Here is a 24,520-nt window from a genome sequence, read left to right as displayed (position 1 = left end):
GTGCTGCAGATCGCTTAGCGTTGGGTGAAAACCACATACTTACCCTGTTTATGACTTTCAGCTTGACTGGAGAATATGGGGGACAGGTCCGGTTCAGGTGAGGTCAATGACAATAGGTATTTTGTGGACGGCCATCTAAAGAACCCCATCCCAGACAGCCAAGTTCACCTGGAAGGCAGTGCACCTCTCCAGAGCACAGCCGCCACTCGTCTGTACAAGAGGAGATGGCTGATCGTGTGCCTGTTCAGCTCCTACTCCCTCTGCAACGCCTTTCAGTGGATCCAGTACGGGATCATCAACAACATCTTCATGAGGTTCTACAGCGTGGACTCCTTCACCATCGACTGGATGTCCATGATCTACATGCTCACCTACATCCCGCTCATCTTCCCAGTGACGTGGCTCCTGGACACGAAGGGACTGAGGGTCATCGCGTTGGTGGCCACGGCGTTGAACTGCGCAGGAACATGGATCAAGGTGGCCAGTGCCAGACCGGACCTTTTCGCCGTCACGTTCTTAGGACAGGTCATCTGTTCAGCGGCACAGGTGTTCATCCTCGGGATGCCCTCGCGCATCGCGTCGGTGTGGTTCGGGTCCGAGGAGGTGTCCACCGCGTGCTCCATTGGAGTCTTTGGAAATCAGGTATGTTGAACCGACCAGGTCAGTGGTCACCGGCCGTCCTCCTGGAGATCTTACAGAGTTATTAATCACTGCCAAGTACAAAGTGTAGCAGTATCAGTCACGGCAGGGGCACAGATACCTCCGCAGGTATCTCTAGAGGTGGGCGACGTGGCCAAAAAAAATGTTGCAATAAACAGTATTTATTATTTTCAACATCTGATTAGTTGGAACCGAGAAAAAGAGCCTGTATTTTCAAAAATACTATCAAAAATTGTGAACACCTTGTTTTCTATTCAATATTTTGGCACCCAATCTAGATAATCTGGATTAATTTATCAGAGATAAACACAATATGTGATGTTATTTATCACAATAACAATATATTATCATATATATATTTCCATAAAGAAGCACTGACCAATAGAATGGGACACTCTGGAGCAGCATATAACCCTAAGGTCACCATGCCCAATGCCCAGCATGGTCTAGAGGGGTATAAAGGCCCCAGCATTGGGCTGTGGAGCAGTGGAACTGTGTTCTCTGGAGTGATGGAGCTCCATCCAATAACATCAGTACCTGACCTCACTAATGCTCAATCAAATCCACAAAGCAATGTTTCAGTATCTAATGTAAAGCCTTCCCAGGAGAGTAGAGGCTGTTACTGCGGGACAGAGTCACTGTAAACACCTTCAGAGTCTACAGACTCTTGGACACGTAGTTAATGTCCCAGTGATTATGGACCTTAAACACCTGATCCAGCCAGTAAAGGGCTTCACTAGACAGATGGATCAGGTCTGAAGGGGTTGGGCTGAAAGTGAAACCCGTGGAGAGGTAGTTGGAGATCAGGTCGATTTTATTGTGTTTTTTTGATTAAGCTTGTAATACTTTAATAATCATTCGTAACCTTGATTATAAACACAGCCTTTACAGGTTACATGACGTGGTTAAAATTAATCGTGGTTCAGTAGTCAGCGAACATGGAATGCCAGGTGTATTTATATATACATATGCGTGTGTGTGTGTGTGTGTGTGTGTGTGTGTGTGTGTGCACGTGTGTGATATATAATGTTGCTGTTGTCGCATCAGAACCTTGTATCTCCAAAATTGTAACTTAAGGCTAAAACATACGCTACTTTTAATGTAAGTCAATGGAACCAGAATTTTTTCCAAGTCATTTTAGGTGATTTCTTTCGGTCCAGTCATCATGAAATTTACACACAATATGTAGGACTGTGGTTATTAAAAAATGTCAAAACCTGAAAAAAGACAAAAATGGATATATACACTCACCGGCCACTTTATTAGGTACACCTGTTCAGTTGTTTAACACAAATAGCTAATCAGCCAATCGTCCGCAGCTCACTGCATTTAGGCGTGTAGAGGTGGTCAAGACGACTTGCTGAAGTGCAGACCGAGCATCAGAACGGGGAAGAAAGGGGATTTAAGTGACTTTGAACGTGGCGTGGTTGTTGGTGCCAGACGGGCTGGTCTGAGTATTTCAGAAACTGCTGATCTGCTGGGATTTTCACGCTCAACCATCTCTAGGGTTCACAGAGAACGGTCCGAAAAAGGGGAAACATCCAGTGAGCGGTCAGTTGTGTGGATGAAAATGCCTTGTTGATGTGAGAGGTCAGAGGAGAATGGGCAGACTGGTTCCAGATGATAGAAAGACAACAGGAACTCAAATAACCAACCAGAATCTCTGAGGAACGTTTCCAACACCTTGTTGAAAGTCTGCCATGAAGAATTAAAGCAGTTCTGAAGGTGAAAGGGGATCCAACCTTTTACTAGCAAGGTGAGTGTATACTTATTGCTTTTTATTGCTGCTGTTGGAACAAAATCTCCATAATAATAACTTCAGAGAAGAAAACCTGCTTTACGTTGAATGTAAATCAATGTAAAGCAACAGTCATTTTCAAATTCTGTCAAACTGAAAAATGAGAAAAATGGAGATGCGAGGTTTCGTTCCGACAGCAGCGACACGCCCACGTCGTGACTGGGACGACTGAGTTGAGGTCTGATTGTCAGCTTATTGGTAAGTATTGATCGCAGTGTAGGATTGAAACACAGGAACCAATACAAGATAAAATAATGAATGGGAATGTAAAAGTTGCTGATGTGCTCTCACGTTTCTGCGTCAGCAGATAGAAACGCGAGAAGCGTTGAAATGCAGGCCGTACGTATTGGAGTAAACGTACAGAGCTTGTCTGTAGGCTTGCAGGCTGAAGACTTTGTGAAGAAAGGGTTTGGGTGTTCTTGGCATCTACAAGGACCACCATACATAGAGTCATGGCCAAAACCCATAACTGACCAGTGGTTTACCTTTCAGTACATTCCATCCAGAGCCACAGCTCTTCTGAATCATTCAGTATTTCAGCCAAGGAGTGTGTGGACACTCCTGTTTACGGGCCTTGACGTGGGCAGAAGGCCAGCGAGTTAATTGTTAACGATGATTGTCTTTGTTTAATGATCTTGATGAGTTAATTAGGAGCAATTCTCTTTTTTAAGAGATGTTATATAAAGAGATCGGGCTCTTGCTAGCCCAGGTCTCCTTCGTGCCTGCGAGAGGTGTGAATGACCTCGGGCAGCAGACTGAGTTTGCAGAGAGAGAGCAGAGGCAGATAAACTGCTTTTGAGATGACAGTTTATTCCAGAACCTTCAGTGCCGGCTGAAAACAGCCGAATATGGCATAACGCAGAGTAATGATGGGTGTTCTGGCTCATTTTGATTATCCATCAGGGTTAATGAACGGACATCCAGCTAACTGGAGGGGAAAATGTAAGTTATTCCTGCCAGTATGAACATATGGTCTCAGGTGATAGTTGGTGTTAAAAGCTTAAATAATTCAGTAGCACAAACATTTATTAGCAAGTGGAGGAGTATGTTTGAAATGTGCTGCGGGAACAGGGCTTGTTTTGTGTTGGATGAGTATCAAAGACTCTCTTCAGCTGAGCTAAGACTACACGAATGGGGGCTTAAAAGATTTTTACTTTGTGATCAGATCTGTTATTAAAAGCCTTCAGGCTGCTCCACACGGTTAACTGATTAATAAGCTACAAACATGCAATTTATTAAACCTACAGTAGCAAACTACCAAACCCTACCAAAAACTACCACACCACACTGAGAATAACCCAAACCCTACCGAAAACTACCACACCACACTGAGAATAATCCAAACCCTACCGAAAACTACCACACCACACTGAGAATAACCCAAACCCTACCGAAAACTACCACACCACACTGAGAATAACCCAAACCCTACCGAAAACTACCACACCACACTGAGAATAATCCAAACCCTACCGAAAACTACCACACCACACTGAGAATAACCCAAACCCTACCGAAAACTACCACACCACACTGAGAATAACCCAAACCCTACCGAAAACTACCACACCACACTGAGAATAACCCAAACCCTACCGAAAACTACCACACCACACTGAGAATAACCCAAACCCTACCGAAAACTACCACACCACACTGAGAATAACCCAAACCCTACCGAAAACTACCACACCACACTGAGAATAACCCAAACCCTCCCGAAAACTACCACACCACACTGAGAATAACCCAAACCCTACCGAAAACTACCACACCACACTGAGAATAACCCAAACCCTACCGAAAACTACCACACCACACTGAGAATAACCCAAACCCTACCGAAAACTACCACACCACACTGAGAATAACCCAAACCCTACCGAAAACTACCACACCACACTGAGAATAACCCAAACCCTACCGAAAACTACCACACCACACTGAGAATAATCCAAACCCTACCGAAAACTACCACACCACACTGAGAATAACCCAAACCCTACCGAAAACTACCACACCACACTGAGAATAACCCAAACCCTACCGAAAACTACCACACCACACTGAGAATAACCCAAACCCTACCGAAAACTACCACACCACACTGAGAATAACCCAAACCCTACCGAAAACTACCACACCACACTGAGAATAACCCAAACCCTACCGAAAACTACCACACCACACTGAGAATAACCCAAACCCTACCGAAAACTACCACACCACACTGAGAATAACCCAAACCCTACCGAAAACTACCACACCACACTGAGAATAACCCAAACCCTACCGAAAACTACCACACCACACTGAGAATAACCCAAACCCTCCCGAAAACTACCACACCACACTGAGAATAACCCAAACCCTACCGAAAACTACCACACCACACTGAGAATAACCCAAACCCTACCGAAAACTACCACACCACACTGAGAATAACCCAAACCCTACCGAAAACTACCACACCACACTGAGAATAACCCAAACCCTACCGAAAACTACCACACCACACTGAGAATAACCCAAACCCTACCGAAAACTACCACACCACACTGAGAATAACCCAAACCCTACCGAAAACTACCACACCACACTGAGAATAACCCAAACCCTACCGAAAACTACCACACCACACTGAGAATAACCCAAACCCTACCGAAAACTACCACACCACACTGAGAATAACCCAAACCCTACCGAAAACTACCACACCACACTGAGAATAACCCAAACCCTCCCGAAAACTACCACACCACACTGAGAATAACCCAAACCCTCCCGAAAACTACCACACCACACTGAGAATAACCCAAACCCTCCCGAAAACTACCACACCACACTGAGAATAACCCAAACCCTCCCGAAAACTACCACACCACACTGAGAATAACCCAAACCCTCCCGAAAACTACCACACCACACTGAGAATAACCCAAACCCTCCCGAAAACTACCACACCACACTGAGAATAACCCAAACCCTACCGAAAACTACCACACCACACTGAGAATAACCCAAACCCTCCCGAAAACTACCACACCACACTGAGAATAACCCAAACCCTCCCGAAAACTACCACACCACACTGAGAATAACCCAAACCCTCCCGAAAACTACCACACCACACTGAGAATAACCCAAACCCTCCCGAAAACTACCACACCACACTGAGAATAACCCAAACCCTCCCGAAAACTACCACACCACACTGAGAATAACCCAAACCCTCCCGAAAACTACCACACCACACTGAGAATAACCCAAACCCTCCCGAAAACTACCACACCACACTGAGAATAACCCAAACCCTCCCGAAAACTACCACACCACACTGAGAATAACCCAAACCCTCCCGAAAACTACCACACCACACTGAGAATAACCCAAACCCTCCCGAAAACTACCACACCACACTGAGAATAACCCAAACCCTACCGAAAACTACCACACCACACTGAGAATAACCCAAACCCTCCCGAAAACTACCACACCACACTGAGAATAACCCAAACCCTCCCGAAAACTACCACACCACACTGAGAATAACCCAAACCCTCCCGAAAACTACCACACCACACTGAGAATAACCCAAACCCTACCGAAAACTACCACACCACACTGAGAATAACCCAAACCCTCCCGAAAACTACCACACCACACTGAGAATAACCCAAACCCTACCGAAAACTACCACACCACACTGAGAATAACCCAAACCCTACCGAAAACTACCACACCACACTGAGAATAACCCAAACCCTCCCGAAAACTACCACACCACACTGAGAATAACCCAAACCCTCCCGAAAACTACCACACCACACTGAGAATAACCCAAACCCTACCGAAAACTACCACACCACACTGAGAATAACCCAAACCCTCCCGAAAACTACCACACCACACTGAGAATAACCCAAACCCTCCCGAAAACTACCACACCACACTGAGAATAACCCAAACCCTCCCGAAAACTACCACACCACACTGAGAATAACCCAAACCCTCCCGAAAACTACCACACCACACCAAAAACTACCAAAGGAAGATTAACCAAACCATACATACAGAAAAAAGTTACCGTTAAGGTAAATTATTCATTCATGGTACATACCACGAAAATTTACTCCTCTAAAGGTACAGCAGTGGTTTGAAGGTCCACCTGCACACCTTAAATAAGTTCCTCAGGTGGGGAAAAGTGTTAGTACATCTTCATAACCTGCTGTTCTAAAGCAGAACATTAAAATAAAAAGCCTGGAGATGAGACGGGGTGTGTGGAGTCACGAGGAGAGCAGTGAATAATGGTACAATTATGTCCCCTAACAAAAGGTACTGAGGATATACGCTCGATGGTACCGCCCCAGTGACGAGAGGGCACCACCCCAGTGACGAGAGGGTACCGCCGCAGTGAGTTTCGTGCCATACCAAGAACCACCAAACAGGATCAAACACTGTTTCCACTGAAAACTATCAAACTACGCCAAGAAAAAACAGACCACACTAAAAGACACCAACCCAGAGCAAAGAACACAGTTTCAGGCCAGAGAGCTTGTTTGTTCTCCAGGTTAAGCAGGTGCAGCAGGTAGTTCCTTGGTATATACTGCACACGGAGTCACAAACCTAGGTGGAGCATTTAATTCACGAGGGAGAGGTTGATGGTGGAGCGTATGCCAGCTTCGCCATTGGGAGGTCCTAAAGAGACGAGTCTTGACCAGCACTTGGCTCAAGCTGATGCTCCCAGTGAACAGGACGCTGGTGGCTGGATATTTTTGGTTCTCAGTCCAGCAGCGACACTGAGGCGTTTAAAAACTCCTGCAGCACTGCTGTGTCTGATCCACTCAGACCAGTACAACACACACTAACACACCACCACCACGTCAGTGTCACTGCAGTGCTGAGAATGATCCACCACCCAAATAGTACCTGCTCTGTGAGGGTCCATGGGGGTCCTGACCACTGAAGAACAGGGTAACAGAGTATCAGAGAAACAGATGGACTACAGTCTGTAACTGTAGAACTACAGAGTGCAGCTATACAGTAAGTGGAGCTGATAAAGTGGACAGTGAGTGTAGAAACGAGGAGGTGGTCATGATGTTAGGCCTGACCGGTGTAGAATGTACTTCTTATATTATTGTATCAGCGCAGTTCTGTATCGGTTGTCATAAACCGCTAAAGCCTTAATGTTGCAGGGTTAATTTTGTTATGTTCATGTAGAAATCATTTGTAAAGCTTTATAGCGTTATAGTGTTGTTAACATGCCTGCAGCTTATGTAAACATAGGCATGTTAACTTTAACCAACACTGGTAAATATTTGATGGGATGAAAGAGAAAAACACCTCATTAGCATTTAAATACATTCAGTTCTGCTGAACTGAAGTTACTGAAGTACTGGCTGATGGAAAGAGGCTTTTAGTGGAAACTTCACAGTTCAAAGTGTCACTAGCTTGTGACGTTTCCTTCTATACGTTTTGTTTTGCGTCTGTAAAACTTTTTTAAGATCAGAACTTTTTGACCTCTTATGCTCCAGGGTATATTTTGGTTTTTCCGTCTGAATTTTCGTGACCAAATCATGAGGCAAATAATTCAGTAACTGCGTGAAATAAATGAGCATTTTTATTTTATTTATTTAGTTTTGTAAAAGCCCCTCAAATGAGCAGAACATGTGTTTTATGATCTCTGATATCTCTATACGCTCACAATTTACCGCTGAAGGCCAAAAATCTCCGACGTTTTCTAAAAGTGATGTTTCCAGAGCAGATCACTGAAGAGACGCCGTCTGTTTATAGTTTAGAGCCCAGATTTGGGGAAAAACGGGTCGACTTTCAGTAGAAAAACAAACTGAGTTCAGCTTCTTTTATTATAAGGGTTTAAAATGACATCACCGTCTATTAGACTGGAGAGAAGAGCTACAGCCTCACACGACGCCCAGCTTCTGAATGGAGCTTATGGAATATGAACGTTATGGAGAACATGAGTAGCGCGGTTTGGACCCACCGGTGGTCTCGGAGTTTAAGAGGCTGTGGTCTTCATATTTATAGTAGTGTTTCAGTAGGTGTCGGTCTGTACAGTTTACTCATATAAAATAAGATTTTTTTAACTCCAGCCTTATACAGCTGTGTAAACCTGGGATACATGGAGTCTAGTCTTGTCTTATATATATATATTTTCCATTAACTTGATGGGAAGAGATATTTGAGTGCATTCATACAGAACTTACAAGTCTTAAATTGTCACTATAAAGCTCATAGGTTTATTTCCATTGTGGTCCTTGTGTAGATGTCAAGTTGACAGGTTGTAATAGTCCGGCAAGAACAATGAGTTTTAAAAACTGCTTTAAAATAATCCAGATTTACAGTCTCGCGGTTAATATCACGAAGTTCTGTTCTTCTCAAATTTGTTTTTCATTTTCTGGCCTAGAAAGGCATCCGAAAAGATGGATAGAGGGTCAAATATAGTAAATATACATTTCTGATATTGTGTGAGGTAATAAGTATGATTGCCAGTATGATTAGCTGTTGTTGTTGTTGATTTCAGTGGTAGAAGTATTTGAAAGGGGTGTTAGATCTCTGACCTTCACCCAGTTAGAGAACATACTTTTATACTAGTCTCCTCCAAAGTAAGTGGAAAGGCTAAGTTAGTTGCTTGTTGTGCACTGAAGACATTTTTGGGTGTATATGAATATGAACAGATACAAATACAAAAGATCATAATTTCAGCTTTATTTTCTGATATTTACATTTAGACGTGTTAAACCACTTAAAACATGCCACTCTTTTGGTTTGTACCTGCCCATTTTTTCATGTCAACAGAAAATTTGATAGATGTGACTAACCAGTGTTTCTTGTTGCCCAGGTGTGCCCTGTTAGATTGGTTGTTCAAACGGTAGTAGCTCGGAATGTCTACCTTTTGGTTTCGCCTGTGACGACGGCATTTTTTAATAAAAAGGATAACTGAGCATTAAGACGAGAGAGAGAAGTAAACTATGTCGAAGCTGAGACAAAAGGCAAGGCAGGTTTATGTATGCTGCACCTTTCAAACAGTGCTGTGATTCAAAGTTCTTTACAAATGAGAAAGTTCAGGTTGTTGTCAAAGAAGGAATATTAATCAGCGCCACTGCACAAGCGTTGCGCAGATCCAATAAAGTGATTTTTAATTTAAGGAATGAAGCCACCGGTGTTGAGGCGAGGAGGCGGGAGGAGGCGGGATGCAAATGCGAGCTGCTTCTATTGAATTTAGAGTTAGAGTCCAGAGTTGCAGAGGGTTGAAGAACAGAAGAGTTCATGGCAAAAACAAAACCAAACTACAAAATGTACGAAAACAAGAGACGAGGTAACATCAACAGAGTAACATCCACAAGTACATTCGCAATGCAAGACTGAGACCGAACAAGCACGGGGGTATAACTACACAGAGGGGAAACAAGGAACACCTGGGACTAATGAGGGGCGGAGCACAGACAGGTGGAACAGATAACAAGGGGGCAGGACCAGGGAGGAGATACAGAACAACAACAAAAGCACATGATACAAGAAAACAAAGGCACATGGCTACAACAGAAGGGAAGAAACATACTCAGAGGAACACAGGGAGAATCCATGATGGGTACATTGTGAGAACTGTGAAGAAACATCTAAAAACAACAGTCAGTGACATCACCAACACCCTCCACAGGACAGGGGTGAGATTATAACAGTCCACCGTTCAAAGAAGACCAGAAGAGCAGAAATATAGAGGCCATACCAGAAGATGCAAACCACTCATCAGCAGAAAGAATCGTACAGTCTGATTGGAATTCTCAAAGAAATACAGACATTCTGGAGCAGAGCATCTTTATTGGTGATGTAACTCATGATGGTAGCAGCAGAAATAATTCAGAAGTCTACATAAACATTCTTTCTGCCAATTAGCAGGAAAATGCATCCAATCTAATTGGGAGGAACTTCATCATGCAGCAAGACAGTGACCCAAAACATACTGCCAGCACAACAAAGGACTTCATCAGAAGGGAAAAGGATGGGAGGTTTTAAACTGGCCAAATCGGTGACCAGACCTTCACCCGACTATGAAATCTGTATGTTAATGTGTATCAGAATGCAGTGTTTAGATTGAGTCATACCTTCAGTTCTAAATGACTGAGCTTTCAGGTAACTTTAATTTTTAAATTTGAAGTTCTGTAAAGTTTTACAGTTTGGTTGTTCTTGTCTCTAGACTCTAGTGTGTGTAGTCCACTTTGTAGACATTCTGAAAACGTGAGAACTGGAACCCAAAATTTGCTGAGCTACAAACCCAGCTTGCACATTGTAGCTCTTTGCTGCTGTTTAGGCGTGAGTCAGCAGAGTGTTGGTACAGCACTCAGCAACCTGCGCTGTGACTTTACGTGGTCTGAAACTTCGTGGCTGAGTTGCTGTGGTTCTTAAACGCATCCACTTTTCAAAAATTACCACTCACAGCAGATCGTGGAAAATCTACGAGGGAAGAAATTTCACAAACTGACTTGTATCATTGGCATCCTATTACAGCACCATGCTCAAATTCAGTGAGCTCTTTAGAACGACCCATTTTTGGGTGTGACCCAATACTTTTGTCCATATAGTAAATGGTGTTGAGATTATTTATTTTGGTTCATCCATATCACACAGTTTAAATACTCATTGTAAGCAGAAATGGTCAGAAACAGGTGATGTACACAACTGCACATATTCAGCAGACAGTTTATCTCCAGAGTGAGTTGGTCAACTGTGTTTGGGTTCATATTCAACCTCCTGGCCTCTCATGGTTCTTCGGGCTGTACTGGCCTGCTGTGTTTAGAGCAGGGTTGTTGTGACCTTGTGGTTTTAATCCTGTGCCAGTATTGTCCCACTCAGCTGGAGCGCGGAACTGGGGAGTGTGTTTAATGTTCCCATGTGTCCAGTTTGCACATTATTTGCTGGATAACACTCATCACTCTTTCTTACTGCGGTGGAGCTCAGTCTCTAAAGCTAGACTTTTTCGGTTTTCACATAATACAACCAAAAGGCAACCGAACTAAACTGACTACGTAAAAAGGTTGTAGCTCTCCTCAAGCTCGCTCCCCTCTGAAGATGAGAACTGCACCACCAAATGTATGAGTTTATTAGAAAATCTTTTGCTTTCCCACCGTTATGCCTGGAAATTGCGCTTTTCTGCAGTTTGCATGAGGGTCTGCTGTCTTTGCAGGAGGTGGGACTTTCTGAGAAAATTCAAGTGAGTTTGCAATAATAAATAGCGATGAGAAACCTCTGTCCTCCATGACTGGAGACTTTCTTCTGTATGCATTAAGGTCCACCCTCTTTGGGGAGGTGGGACTTTCTGAGAGAGTCAAATGACAGTGCAATAAATAGCAGAATGGATGGACTCAGAGACTTAGATGACCGGCAGACTTGTCAGGAGTTGATCTGACTGTGGACAGAATATCAAACAGGTGGACCGGTTTGATATTCTCAAGTTTCTAGAAAGGGCACTATGCGTCAAAGCCACGTCTTGGTGGCCCAAGGCCGTGGTATCCAGTCTGAGCTTGAAACCTCTCGCATCCCGAATCCAGCCGTTCAAGGCGCCTCCAGTGAGGGTCATGGGCTTCTTCACTGTCCAGAACCTCCTCATAGTCAATGCTGGAGTGATGGGCCTCCACATAGTGTCCAGTCACTGTATCCCATGGAGCTGATGCCCAAAGCAGAAACCAAGCTGTACACCCAGCGCTGGATCATGCTGTTGCTCTTCAGCTTCTGTTCAACCAGCAATGCCCTGATGTGGCTGCAGTATGGCATCATCAGCAACATCTTCATGCGCTTCTACAGCGTGGATGCTCTGGCCATCAACTGGCTCTCCATGATTTTCATGCTGACATACGTGCCGCTGATCGTGCCGGGCATGTGGTTGATGGACGTCCGTGGGCTCAGGGAGGCCATGCTGATCGGCGCTGCGTTTAACTGTGTGGGCTCATGGGTCAAACTTGGTGGAGTGGAACCAGACCTGTTCCCAGTCGCCTTTTTCGGCCAGTTTGTTTGTTCAGTGGCCATGGTGTTTATCCTCGGCGTTCCGCCACGTCTCGCCTCGCTGTGGTTCGGGGAGAGAGAGGTGTCCACCGCCTGCTCCATTGGAGTGCTGGGGAACCAGGTGTGTAAACACTTCAGGATGTCCAAATGGTCATTAGGTAGTCGTTCATTTTTCAGTGTCAGGAAACATATTAAACTGAAAATTAAACAGAAGCCTCAAAACTTGATATCATATTAGAAATCTCTGAGTGGTCAGTGAGTCACTCTGTCCCTCTATTCCAGCTTCCGTTCTTCTCAGGAGACTCACTTTCAGCTCCTCAAAGAACCTGCAGACACACCTCCAAAGCTCAGTCTGAGAAGCTGGTTGATTTTTCTGAAGTAATCAATCCCATTCAGTGGTGCTGAGGTCTGGACTCTGGGGTGGTCAGTCCACCATTCAGCTTCTTTGTTCGATGTGTCCGTCTCCTTTTCTCAGTGAGGTTCTTCTTGATCAGCTACACGTCCTTTCAGACCCACAGCGCTGAGTGGTCTTCTCACAGTGGAAGGATGGACAGAAACACCTGTGGATGTTTTCAGATCTGAAGCAGCTTGATCTTCTCCTCTCTCTCAGAGATCAAAGCTTTCAGCTCTGTTTATCTGATGGGGGCAGTTTTGGGGGCAACCAGCTCTTCCAGGTGGTTATTAGGAGCCTCGTTTTCTCTGTAGATTTTAATCATTTTTAGAACTTTTTTAGTTTTGGAAAACTAAAAAAAAAATTTTTTTACTTATTTTCCTTTGATATTCTTTTTTTAATACAAGTGGATTGTCCTGAATCTAATCTCCACAGAAATATAACTGAAAAGTGAAGGAAATTAAATAAATGAAGAGTCTCTGACTTTTTTCACAGTATGTGAATTCAAGGTAACATACTAGGTCATTTGGATGTTTAATAAAAGTCATCTTGCACAGTAAAAGATGACTCGGCAGATCAACCTAAATAAATTACTTAATGTAGTAGCGAATAAATTAACTAGTTTTATTCAACCTAAATACTTTGAATGATTTTTTGAGTTGAAGAAAATGAGTTCAGTTGTTTGTTACTAGACGAAGTGATTTTTTTTTTTTTTAGGTTGATCTGACGGCCGGTTTTTACAGGGCAGATCATGAGGTGTAAATCTTTACATGACTTTCTTTTAACCCATATAAAAAGCAAGAAAAGTGTAGTTAAGGAGACGTGACGAATATTATTATGGTTATGTTTGCATGATATTTTTAAAATAATGTAAAATATTTTTTTTTTCTAAAAATATCTGTTTTTAAAATCTACTAAACTGTACAAAATGTCTCGTCAAATCGTTCATTCAAAGTATTTATTTAGGTTGAATAAAACTGGTTAATTAATTTATTACCACGTGAAGTGCTTTTTTTAGGTAGATCTGCCGAGCCACTTCTTACAGTGTATGACGTTAAAATGCACTGCAGAATAACAGAAATAATGTTTGATGTGTATCAAAGGCCTCCAGACCTGTTTGACTTCGACAGAAAGGTTTATTGAATTTATGTGATGGTGGAGATTTTCTGTTTTTCCTTGCAATTAGCAGAGATTTTAAGATCCTGCCATGGGGTTTAGGCTACTGCTGCTCCTCCATTCACTCCTTACGGAGCTTGTTTCTTGGCCAAGATCTTGTATGCTGAAGTTCAGCCTCGCTGTGAGGCAGCAGTATTCGCTTCCTCATCCAAAACCACAGGATCGCGTGAGTGCTAATTCACTAAAACAATAGCTTGATTTCCTGCTGATTGTTGGCGAATTCCTGTAAACAGCGAGGAACTGCATGTTAAATTATGGATTATGGATGAACTTTGGCTTGTTAATCTTCTCAAAAGCTCAAAAAAACCATTAATATGTCCAAAAGTTTGTAGATTCAGCGTTTCCTCTGAAATGAAGATGTCAGTAGTGAGTTTGTGCTGCAGTAACAGCTTCTACTCTTGTGGGAAGGTTTCTAGGTGTTGGAACATTGCTGTGAGGATTTGTTTGAGCATTAGTGAGGTCATGTACTGATGTTGGATGGTCAGTTTTGGATCATACCAACTCATCCCAAGGTATTGCATGGAGCTCCATCACTCCAGAGAACACAGTTCCACAGCCCAATGCTGGGGGGCTTTATACCCCTCTAGATCATGCTGGGCATTGGGCATGGTGACCTCAGGCTCATGTGTAGCTGCTCCAGGGGAGCGCCATTCTATTGGTCAGTCCTTTTCTTTGGAGATTACAAATTCAGTTGAACTGATTTAGTCGTACTGACCTGTTCTCCTTGTTCCCGCCAAACAGCTTGGGATTGCTATTGGGTTCCTGGTCCCACCCATTCTGGTTCCAAATGTTGAAGACCTGGACGAGCTGGCCGGTCACATCAGAGTCATGTTCTACATCACAGCAGGCGTGGCCACGTTCCTCTTCATCCTGGTGATCATTGGTAAGCAGAACCCATGTGTGATTGCTCTGCCCACAAATGCTTTCTTTTACAATACCTATATTTAGAGTCGGTTATTCATTCAGTCTAATGAGAAACTGTAGAACGGACTCGGTTTATATCACAATACCTACATTTAGAGTCGGTTATTCATTCAGTCTAATGAGAAACTGTAGAACGGACTCGGTTTATATCACAATACCTACATTTAGAGTCGGTTATTCATTCAGTCTAATGAGAAACTGTAGAACAGACTCGGTTTATATCACAATACCTACATTTAGAGCCGGTTATTCATTCAGTCTAATGAGAAACTGTAGAACGGACTCGGTTTATATCACAATACCTACATTTAGAGTCGGTTATTCATTCAGCCTAATGAGAAACTGTAGAACAGACTCGGTTTATATCACAATACCTACATTTAGAGCCGGTTATTCATTCAGCCTAATGAGAAACTGTAGAACGGACTCGGTTTATATCACAATACCTACATTTAGAGTCGGTTATTCATTCAGTCTAATGAGAAACTGTAGAACGGACTCGGTTTATATCACAATACCTACATTTAGAGTCGGTTATTCATTCAGTCTAATGAGAAACTGTAGAACGGACTCGGTTTATATCACAATACCTACATTTAGAGTCGGTTATTCATTCAGTCTAATGAGAAACTGTAGAACGGACTCGGTTTATATCACAATACCTACATTTAGAGCCGGTTATTCATTCAGCCTAATGAGAAACTGTAGAACGGACTCGGTTTATATCACAATACCTACATTTAGAGTCGGTTATTCATTCAGTCTAATGAGAAACTGTAGAACGGACTCGGTTTATATCACAATACCTACATTTAAATTGTATTTGTACCAGAGTTCTGTAAATTTGTCTGTGCTCACCACAGTAGCTACAAAGATAGACATTTGTGAGCAGAGCCTGGAGAGGGCAGTTCTGCTTGAGTGTGAGTGGCAATGCTGGACATTCCTTCCTCACCTACAGGCTATTTCACTTCATTCCTCCCTCTCTCTCTCTCTCTCTCTCTCTCTCTCCCTGTCTCTCTATCTATCTCTGTCTCTCTCGGTCTCCCTCTCTCTCTCTCTCTGTCTCTGTATCTCTCTCTATCTCTCTCTGTCTCTCTATCTCTCTGTCTCACAGTCAGCAGTTTGTCACTGTCTCTCGTCCCGTTCCTGCCCCAGTTTGTTGTAAAATGCTAGCAGTTGCACATGATGCATGTTTTGCATTCCTACTGACGCAGCAGCCGAAGCCACGGAGCTCTTGCGAAACAGTTGAGTCACATGAATGGAAAGCTATTGTCCCCAAAGGCAATGGTGTGAATGTCCCTTCAGTCTGAAGACAAACATCTGTCACAGACGCATTCCACTGAGGCAGCTTCTCACATTCGCATATTCACCAGCAAGTGCAGCTTCCAGTACAGGGTTTTCTTCAGAATACAGGCTGAAGGGCAAAACATAAACGCTGTGTGTGTATATATGTATATATTTAATTTTTTCCACGTATTTTCCACTGACTTTGTTCTTCCTCGTGCAAGTGGGTTGTTTTATATCTAATATCCTCAGAAACATTTACTGAAAAATGATACATTTGTACTTTTAGCTGGTGATTGACTGAATGCAGGCTGGTCTCTGACTTTTGCACAGTACTGAACTTTGTCTGTTTTATCTATGTGGTGTCGTGGCCAGTCAGGCCTGGAGTCTGACACTGCTGGATTATTTTTCCATTAAGTGACCACCGGAAAGGTTTTGGGGGTTCCAGCCGTCCCGTTGCTGGGAGCTTTGGGGGTTCGGGCTTCAAAGGGCCGTTCGATCGTATGAAGTGTTTTCTTTACGCTTTAAACGTTTGTTTGAAGTTGTTGACGGGACAGTTGAGTCCGTCAGGGCTGTCGTGTTGCGGCATGCCTGCAGGACGGCTCTCTCCCTGTAGGGCTCTGCAGTTAAAATAAATATGACCATCTGGAAAGACCCCAAGTCACCCAGCTGTGTCTCTCACCCTGTCTCTGTCTCTCTCTCTCTCTCTCCCTCAGTGTTTCAGGAAAGGCCGGATATCCCCCCCACTCAGGCTCAGGCCGCCGCTCGTCTGATCCCGGCGGAGAGTTACTCCTACACCTCCTCCATCCTCTGCCTCCTCCGCAACAGACCCTTCATCCTCCTCATCATCAGCTACGGTACTGCTGTGTATCTGTTACTCTTTTACAGGATTATTCTGTTTCTGCATGAGCACCTGCCTCCACCACAGGCTTCGGAGCTGTAGCAGCACCAGGGCTGCTGCTTTGGGTGGGCACCGCAAATTTGAACCGTGAGCCATCTGGTCAGATTCGACCTCAGAGCGGAGGACGAAAGTGAAACTGAGAGACGTGAAACTCAGAACTCGAGCTCTAAACTCACTTTGCATGGCAGTGTCCGACATAACCTGAATACGTTTGTGATTTTTCTCTGTTATCCTTATTTTCGATTATATTTGCCTTCTTGTTTAAAAGTTTTACCTATTTTTAAAGAAATTGCTGCGTAATTTAGCGATTTTGATGTCATTTGGAGCGAGATGTTCAATAAAATAATAACGCAACCCACACTAAAAAAAACAGTACAGTGCAATAACGTCATAAAACACACATACAGGCACCCAATAAAACAGTAAAATAAGATAAAATTCACATTAGGCTTATTAATGGAGTATTATTCGATTTTCAGATATTGATACCAACTTTGGGACCTCACCATCGGTACTGAAAGAGGCAGTGGCAGAAGTGTTAGACGCAGATGTTTACTATAAACGGACTGCGGACTGAGACCTGCTGTCGTGGATACAGAGTGTAATTTAATCTGTCTAGGGTTTGGAACAAGCTCGCTGAGTAGGTGTTCAGATTTGGTGTTGAATGATGTAATTTTTCGATACTCTGTAGCGATGGATTAACTTGTCCCGTGCCATCAAAGCACTGGATTTTGATTAGGATAGTATTCAGCTACACGGCGGCACTTTGGCGTGGTGGGTAGCGCTGTCTCCTCACAGTGAGGAGGGCCGGGTTTGATTCCCCGGCCGGGCGACCGGGGTCCTCTCTGTGTGGAGTTTGCATGTTCTCCCCATGTCTGCGTGGGTTTCATCCTGGTTCTCCAGTTTCCTCCCACAGTCCAAAGACATGCAGTCAGGTTGATTGGACATGATAAATTGCCCCTGGGTGTGAGTGACTGTCTCTGTCTGCCCTGCAATGGACTGGCGGCCTGTCCAGGGTGTATCCTGCCTTCCGCCCGATGACTGCTGGGATAGGCTCCAGCACCCTCCCATGACTCTGAGGGAGAAGCGGCTTAGAAAATGGATGGATGGATGGGATAGTATTCAGCTGTAATGATCCAGAATGTTAAAGTTATTTAGGGTCATTTTGATTTCATGAGAACTCTTAATCAAAGGCAGCAGAGATTAAAATGAGCTAATAAAACCATAAAAGCCATTCACGCCCTCCTCGATTCAGCGGTTAGACTTCATCCTCCCAGTTTCTGTTTGGAGCAACACGCTCACAGCGGCAACACCGTCCAAAATGTCAGTGAACATGAGCTGAATGTGGACAGGAGTACGTAATGCAGTAATAAATAGCTGCGACGTATTAAAGTGTAATGTCTCATTTTGTTCTTTTATGATTTTCCCTGCTCTCTCTTGGCTTCTCTTCCTGGTCTGGCTCTCTCTCTCAGGGTTAAACGTTGGCTGTTTTTACGCCGTCAGTACGCTGCTCAACCAAATGATCATCAAGCACTATCCAGTAAGCCCCGCCTCCAAATTCACTATCCAATCCACTGTCTTCAATCAATGACAGACAGCTTGACTCACCGTACTAATACTTTTGATTTAATTCAATAATAACCTACTTGTCTAATCTCTTGTCAAGTTATCTTCATCCATATTTACTCACCTTTTGCAATACATTACATGGACAAAAGTATTGGGACACGCCTCTTAATCACTGAATTCAGGTGTTTTATTCAGTCTCACTGCCACAGGTGTATAAAATCAAGCGCAAAGCCACGCAGCCTGCCTTCACTCACACTAGTGAAAGGATGGCTTGTTCTGAAGAGCTCAGTCAATTCCAGCGTGCTGCTGCAATAGATGCCACCATTGCAGCAAGTCAGTTCGAAAATTTTGTCCCACCTACATGATCAACTGTGAGGGGCATGATTGAAAAGGGAGGCACGGCAGCTCAGCCACAGAGTGTTCTGAGGAGCACAGAGCACAAACGTCACCAGCGCTCTGCTGATCAATAACTGCAGAATTCAACCCTCCTCTGGCATCAACATCAGCACAAACACTGCACCAGGAGCCTCATGATGATGATGCGGGGATGTTTTTCAGGGGTTGGTCTACCCTTAGTTCCAGTGTAGAGAAACCTTCATGCCTCAGCATCAAGACATTCTACACAATTGTAGCTTCCAACTTTGTGGGAACAGTTTCGTGAAGAAAGTTTCCTCTTCCAGCAGGACTGAGCCCCAGTGACCAAAGCAGCTCCATAAAGTCATGGCTGGGTGAGTTTGGTATGGAAGAACTTGACTGACCATCACAGAGTCCTGTCCTCAACCCTCCTAAACACCTTTGGGATGAACTAGAACAGAGATTGTGAGCCAGAACCTCTCGTCCAACATCAGTGTCTGACCTCACGGATGCTCTTCTGGATGAATGGACAGAAATTCCCACAGACTCTCTCCAACATCTGTAGAAGCTTCCCAGAAGAGTGGAAGCTGTTAGAGCTGCAAAGGAGGACCACCTCAATATAAATGGGTTTAGAATAGGATTCATACAAGATCATGTAGGTGTGATGTGTAGGTGTCTCAGTGCTTTTGTCTATATAGTGTCGTGTTCTTGAAGCACAGAACTGTTCTCACCTCTGTGCTCTTGAGTGTGTGGAGATTCTGTTCTTACCTAAAAACAAATCCCACATTAGAAAACATTACCATGGACATTTCATGGCATTTTACAGCTGACCATTCAGTACACTCTAAAGATGGTTCTTCAAGGGTTCATTGGGGAAGAAAATGGTTCTATATAGAACCATAAACACCCAAAGAACCCTTTGCATGATTAAACGGTTCTTTGCATTGTGAGATCTTTGACGGAGAATGTGCTGTAAATGGTTCTGTATAGTACCCAAAAGGGTTCTTCTACGGTTACAGTCTTGACATCATAACAATAGAAGAGCTGTTTTTGGTGCTATAGAGAACCCTTTTCAAAAAGGTTCTGTATTCCCATTCAGTAGAACCATTTATAGCACATTCATGCACGTTTTCCGTCAATCTGAAGAACAAATGCAAAGAACAGTTTAATCATGCAAAGGGTTCTTTGGATGTTTATGGTTCTATATAGAACCATTTACTTTCCCAAAGAACGTTTGAAGAACGTCCTGGGGTCGCTGATCTTATCCGCCGAGGGCCGGTGTGGCTGCACCTTATACAACCAACCAACAGTTTGAAGACTGAGGCCAACAGATTGAACGAGTAGAATCGAGTTCTACTGGCTTGAATGAAAACCTGCAGCCACGCCGGCCCTTTGTGGACAAGAATGGAAACCCATGCCTTAAACTGAGGACTTCTCTTGCGTGGTTTTTGGCCTTTGACTTCAGCCTTGAGGGTATTTAAGGCAGGAATCTGTGCCACGGGTGAGTTATTATCTCCGGTTCAGTGTGCAGGCGTTGCTGTGGATGATCAGCCAAACTCTTTACACAGTCCCCTTCACCCACCCACACCCTCCATCCCCCAACTAACCAACAAGTCGACACATTTGGTTCTGTTTTTGCTGTAATGTAAGTATATTTGTCAGCCAAGCCTGAAAACTGTGGTCACACATCTGGATTAACATCTGCATAAAATTTCAGCAAAATTAACTGGAGGTTTTGCTAAATTTTCCCGTAATTCACTGCGTGAGATGTAAACAGAGTCAATCTGAGCGGTTTGGTGTGAAACGTTTTGTTCTAGAGAAACTTACCGAGTCCGAATTGTTCACCGTGGTGATGGGAACCAGACCTCGCAGAAGCTCCCTCACAGAATGTTCCTACATGAACTGGTTCTGAATTCACTGCCTGATGACTGAGACGCTGTTTTATGAGAGTTTAGAGAACTTCAACTCCATTCATGGTGGAGGGAGACATGCAGGGCGCTGTGCGGCAAAATAGTCCCCAAAGAAAACTCATTATTCCAGATTTTCCACTGTTTTCCATCATCAGCATTCCATATAAGCTCAGAAGACTCGTGTAGGTTCTCTGGTGGTTCTGGATGGTAAATAAAGTGTCTATATCTGTGTTGTAGTCATGGCGACGCCTGGTTCCCATCACCACCACTGTGAAGACGTCTGAACCGTTTCACACCAAACCCTCTGAATCTCTCTGTTTACACCTCACACACTGAGTTATGGGAAACTTTTGCAAAACTGGTAAAAGTTACTCGGCAGAACATACAAACAAAATAAATAACATTTTACATTAGTACCAAACTCTAAATGTATGTATTTGGAGTTATTTGTCTTGGGATTTTGAATGTAAAGCTCATCCAACCTTAATCCAAGCTATGAATGAATTTGTGGGCGGAGCCTGGATAATTGATCAGTTCAGGTGTTTTTGCAGGGGTGAGTGAATGCGCTGCTGCTGTTTTCAGGGTGAAGAGGTGAATGCTGGAAGGATCGGTCTGACCATCGTTATAGCTGGCATGGTCGGGTCGCTGATCTGTGGCATCTGGCTGGACAGAACCAAATCATACAAGTAAGGAAGCCCACTTTAGCCAAGCGTGCTGCTGCAGTGGATCCAAAACATAATCATTGACACCTTGAACTACCACACATGGATGAGTGTTACTAATGTAATGTGTAGGATATTCCAAATTCCAAAAGGCAGCCGGTGAAAGATCATAGCCGGGATGTTCACGTCAAACTGACCGTAAAACTACACGCTGCAGATTCATACTGGATTAAAATCCTTTCAATTGCAGAACCCAAAGCTAAAATGAGTCTAGTCCCATGAGGCATCATTTAGTCTTGATTCTGCGGTTTCTCTCAGTTGGGACAACTCCGTGGCCTCACACGTTTCAGCTGAGTGTGCAAGAGTGTGTGTAAATCAATGTGAGTGTGTTTGTTTGGCCATCGTTTAAATCTCTGCGTGTTGCTTGTTCAGTTTTGTTTGTCCAGATGGCAGCACTGTCAGGTCACTCTGACACCTGACCTTTGATCTCTCAAACCAAGAGCCAAAAGTCAGAGATCATCCTTCATCTTTTTTATTTCCAGTCAAAACAGCCGACAGGTTCTTCATTTCAGGAGATGTTTCTGAGGTTAGATATAAGATCGACTTGCTTAAGGAAGAAGAAAGGCAAAGTGATAATGAATTGGAGTTGAAACACTGATCAAACGCTACTGAGAAAATGGCTCCTAACAACCACCTGGAAGACCTGGTCCACCCCAAAACTGCCCCCATCAGATAAACAGCACTGAAAGCTTTGATCTCTGAGAGAGGAGAAGATCAAGCTGCTTCAGATCTGAAAACATTCACAGGTGTTTCTGTCCATCCTTCAACTGTGAGGAGACCACTCAGCGCTGTGGGTCTGAAAGGACATGTAGCTCAAGAAGAACCTCACTGAGAAAAGGAGACGGACACATCAAACAAAGAAGCTGGATGATGGACTGACCACCCCAGAGTCCAGACCTCAGGACCACTGAATGTGTTTGATTACATCAGAAAATCAACCAGCTTCTCAGACTGAGCTTTGATAGCGTGTCTGCAGGTTCTCTGAGGAGCTGAAAGTGACTCTCCTGAGAAGAACGGAAGCTGGAATGAAGGGAGAGAAAGACTGACTGACCACAGCTGAGAGGAGATGTAGCTGCTGAGGATTCTGTCTCATTTTATATGGATATGTTTTCTGATGTTTTTCCTGGAGGTGAAAATAAATAACTTATTCTTAATGGTCGTTTTTTTTTCCTGAAATTAAAGAAATGAAGGGGGTCTCTGACTTTGGCACAGTGCTGTATTTACCTAACACACAATACTTTTACCACGCACAGGAGGTTTGTTGATGTGTATATGATGTTTATATGACCATTACTCTGAATAATACGGTGTCGTCTGTTTGACTTGCCGTACAACTTTAAAGGGGAATTTCAGCCGTTTTTTCAGTGTGTGAGGTGTAAACAGAGGATTCAGGGTGTTTTGGTAGGAAACGGTTGAGATGTCTTTACAGTGGTGGTGATGGGAACCAGGCGTCGCCATGACTACAACACAGATAGAGACACTTTATTTACCATCCAGAACCACCAGAGAACCTACACGAGTCTTCTGAGCTCATATGGAATGTCATATGACATGTCATGTTTGTGCTATAGAGGATGTGTTAACATATTTTAAATTAGAAAATCAACAAAATGTCTAACTTGACTGCGCCTCCCTGCCTGAATGGGTTTTTAAAGGTACAGTGTGTGAGATTTGGGGGGCCGAAAAGGAATATAGTAAACAAAAGCATGTTTTCATTACTGTATCATCACCTGTTCCTGTTGTCTTGGAAGGAGTCATTCATTTCGACGTAGTGAGCAGCTTCTCTTCAACAGAGAGGCTGCTATGTTGTGTTTCTACAGTAGCCCAGCGCAGGAACGCCAAGCACTGACTCTAGAGGGCGCCTGTCACGCTTTTATACTGAAGCAGCAGCTTGAATTCGGTGGCACTGTAGCTCCAGTTGGAAAACGAAGAAATAGGAAGAATCAGGGGAGCTGCTGGTCCTGCTGACCGTTTTGTGTTGTGAGAAGTTTGAGAACCCAAATTTAGACAAACAGAGGTTCAAACTTATTATTGTGCACAAGAAGAAGTCGGGAGGGCGAATCCTGAGCGCCAAAGAAGAGAAAACATGAAGAAGGTAAACGAAATCGGGACGGACGACGGCAGAAAACCTGACGGCCACCATAGGATCTACTACACGCTTGGAAAGGGAGGGGTGAGGGAGGGGGATTCAGCTGGGTGCAGTCTGCAACCTCACCACTAGATGGTAAATCTTACACGTTGCACCGTTAAAAAATATGTTTTGGACAAGAATTTCCTCGAAACTGTCGTGAAATCATGTCTCAGACCTCAGGCAGTGTGTTCACTCAGGCCTACGCGGTTTATGCCCTTTGTTTTGATGTCAGCAGTCAAACCTCCAGGTGTTTTAAACGTGTTTGTACCTGTGCTCCAGTCATTATTTAGACAAAAGTTTCCTTTTTTTAGTGTGTTGAATATAAATATGCCGTTGCTGTCTGACGGAAACCTTGTATCTCCGTTTTTGATGTTTTTCAATTTTTGTCATAATTTGAAAATACCAGTTGGGCTTTATATTGTCTGTACATTTTGTGATGAATGGACAAAACAAACTGACCCAGGACGACTTGGGCAGACGTCTGGTTCCATTGACTTACATTAACAGTGAAGCATGTTTTTTGCTTCTCCTATAAAGTTGCCGTTTTGGAGATACGGGGTTTTCTTCCGACAGCAGCGATACGCAAAACATCAACACAGACCTGCTGCATGAGGAACTGAACCTAAACTGCACCGGGAAATTTCCTCTTATTTAATGTAAAGATGAAAAAGGGAAACGTGAGA

General features: G+C 43.8%; 1 protein-coding gene across 4 annotated transcripts in view; it reads left to right on the top strand.

The window, feature by feature from the left end:
- flvcr2b (FLVCR heme transporter 2b) overlaps positions 1 to 24,520 on the top strand; it is a 34,674-nt gene that overhangs the window by 433 nt on the left and 9,721 nt on the right. For 2 of the 4 annotated variants that reach the window (XM_017706999.2, XM_017706998.2), the window contains exons 2-6: positions 62 to 642; positions 14,784 to 14,925; positions 16,967 to 17,107; positions 18,624 to 18,691; positions 21,567 to 21,670. In XM_017706999.2, coding sequence (XP_017562488.1) covers positions 76 to 642; positions 14,784 to 14,925; positions 16,967 to 17,107; positions 18,624 to 18,691; positions 21,567 to 21,670 — 1,022 coding nt within the window. In that variant the 5' untranslated portion in view covers positions 62 to 75. Of the gene's footprint in view, positions 1 to 61; positions 643 to 11,866; positions 12,597 to 14,783; positions 14,926 to 16,966; positions 17,108 to 18,623; positions 18,692 to 21,566; positions 21,671 to 24,520 lie in introns of those variants that run through there. The other 2 variants (XM_017706997.2, XM_017706996.2) reach the window with 1 other exon arrangement.

The sequence above is a fragment of the Pygocentrus nattereri genome, chromosome 4, assembly GCF_015220715.1.
Source record: "Pygocentrus nattereri isolate fPygNat1 chromosome 4, fPygNat1.pri, whole genome shotgun sequence".
NCBI classification, from domain to species: domain Eukaryota; kingdom Metazoa; phylum Chordata; class Actinopteri; order Characiformes; family Serrasalmidae; genus Pygocentrus; species Pygocentrus nattereri.
This window is presented reverse-complemented; position numbering and strand designations above follow the sequence as displayed.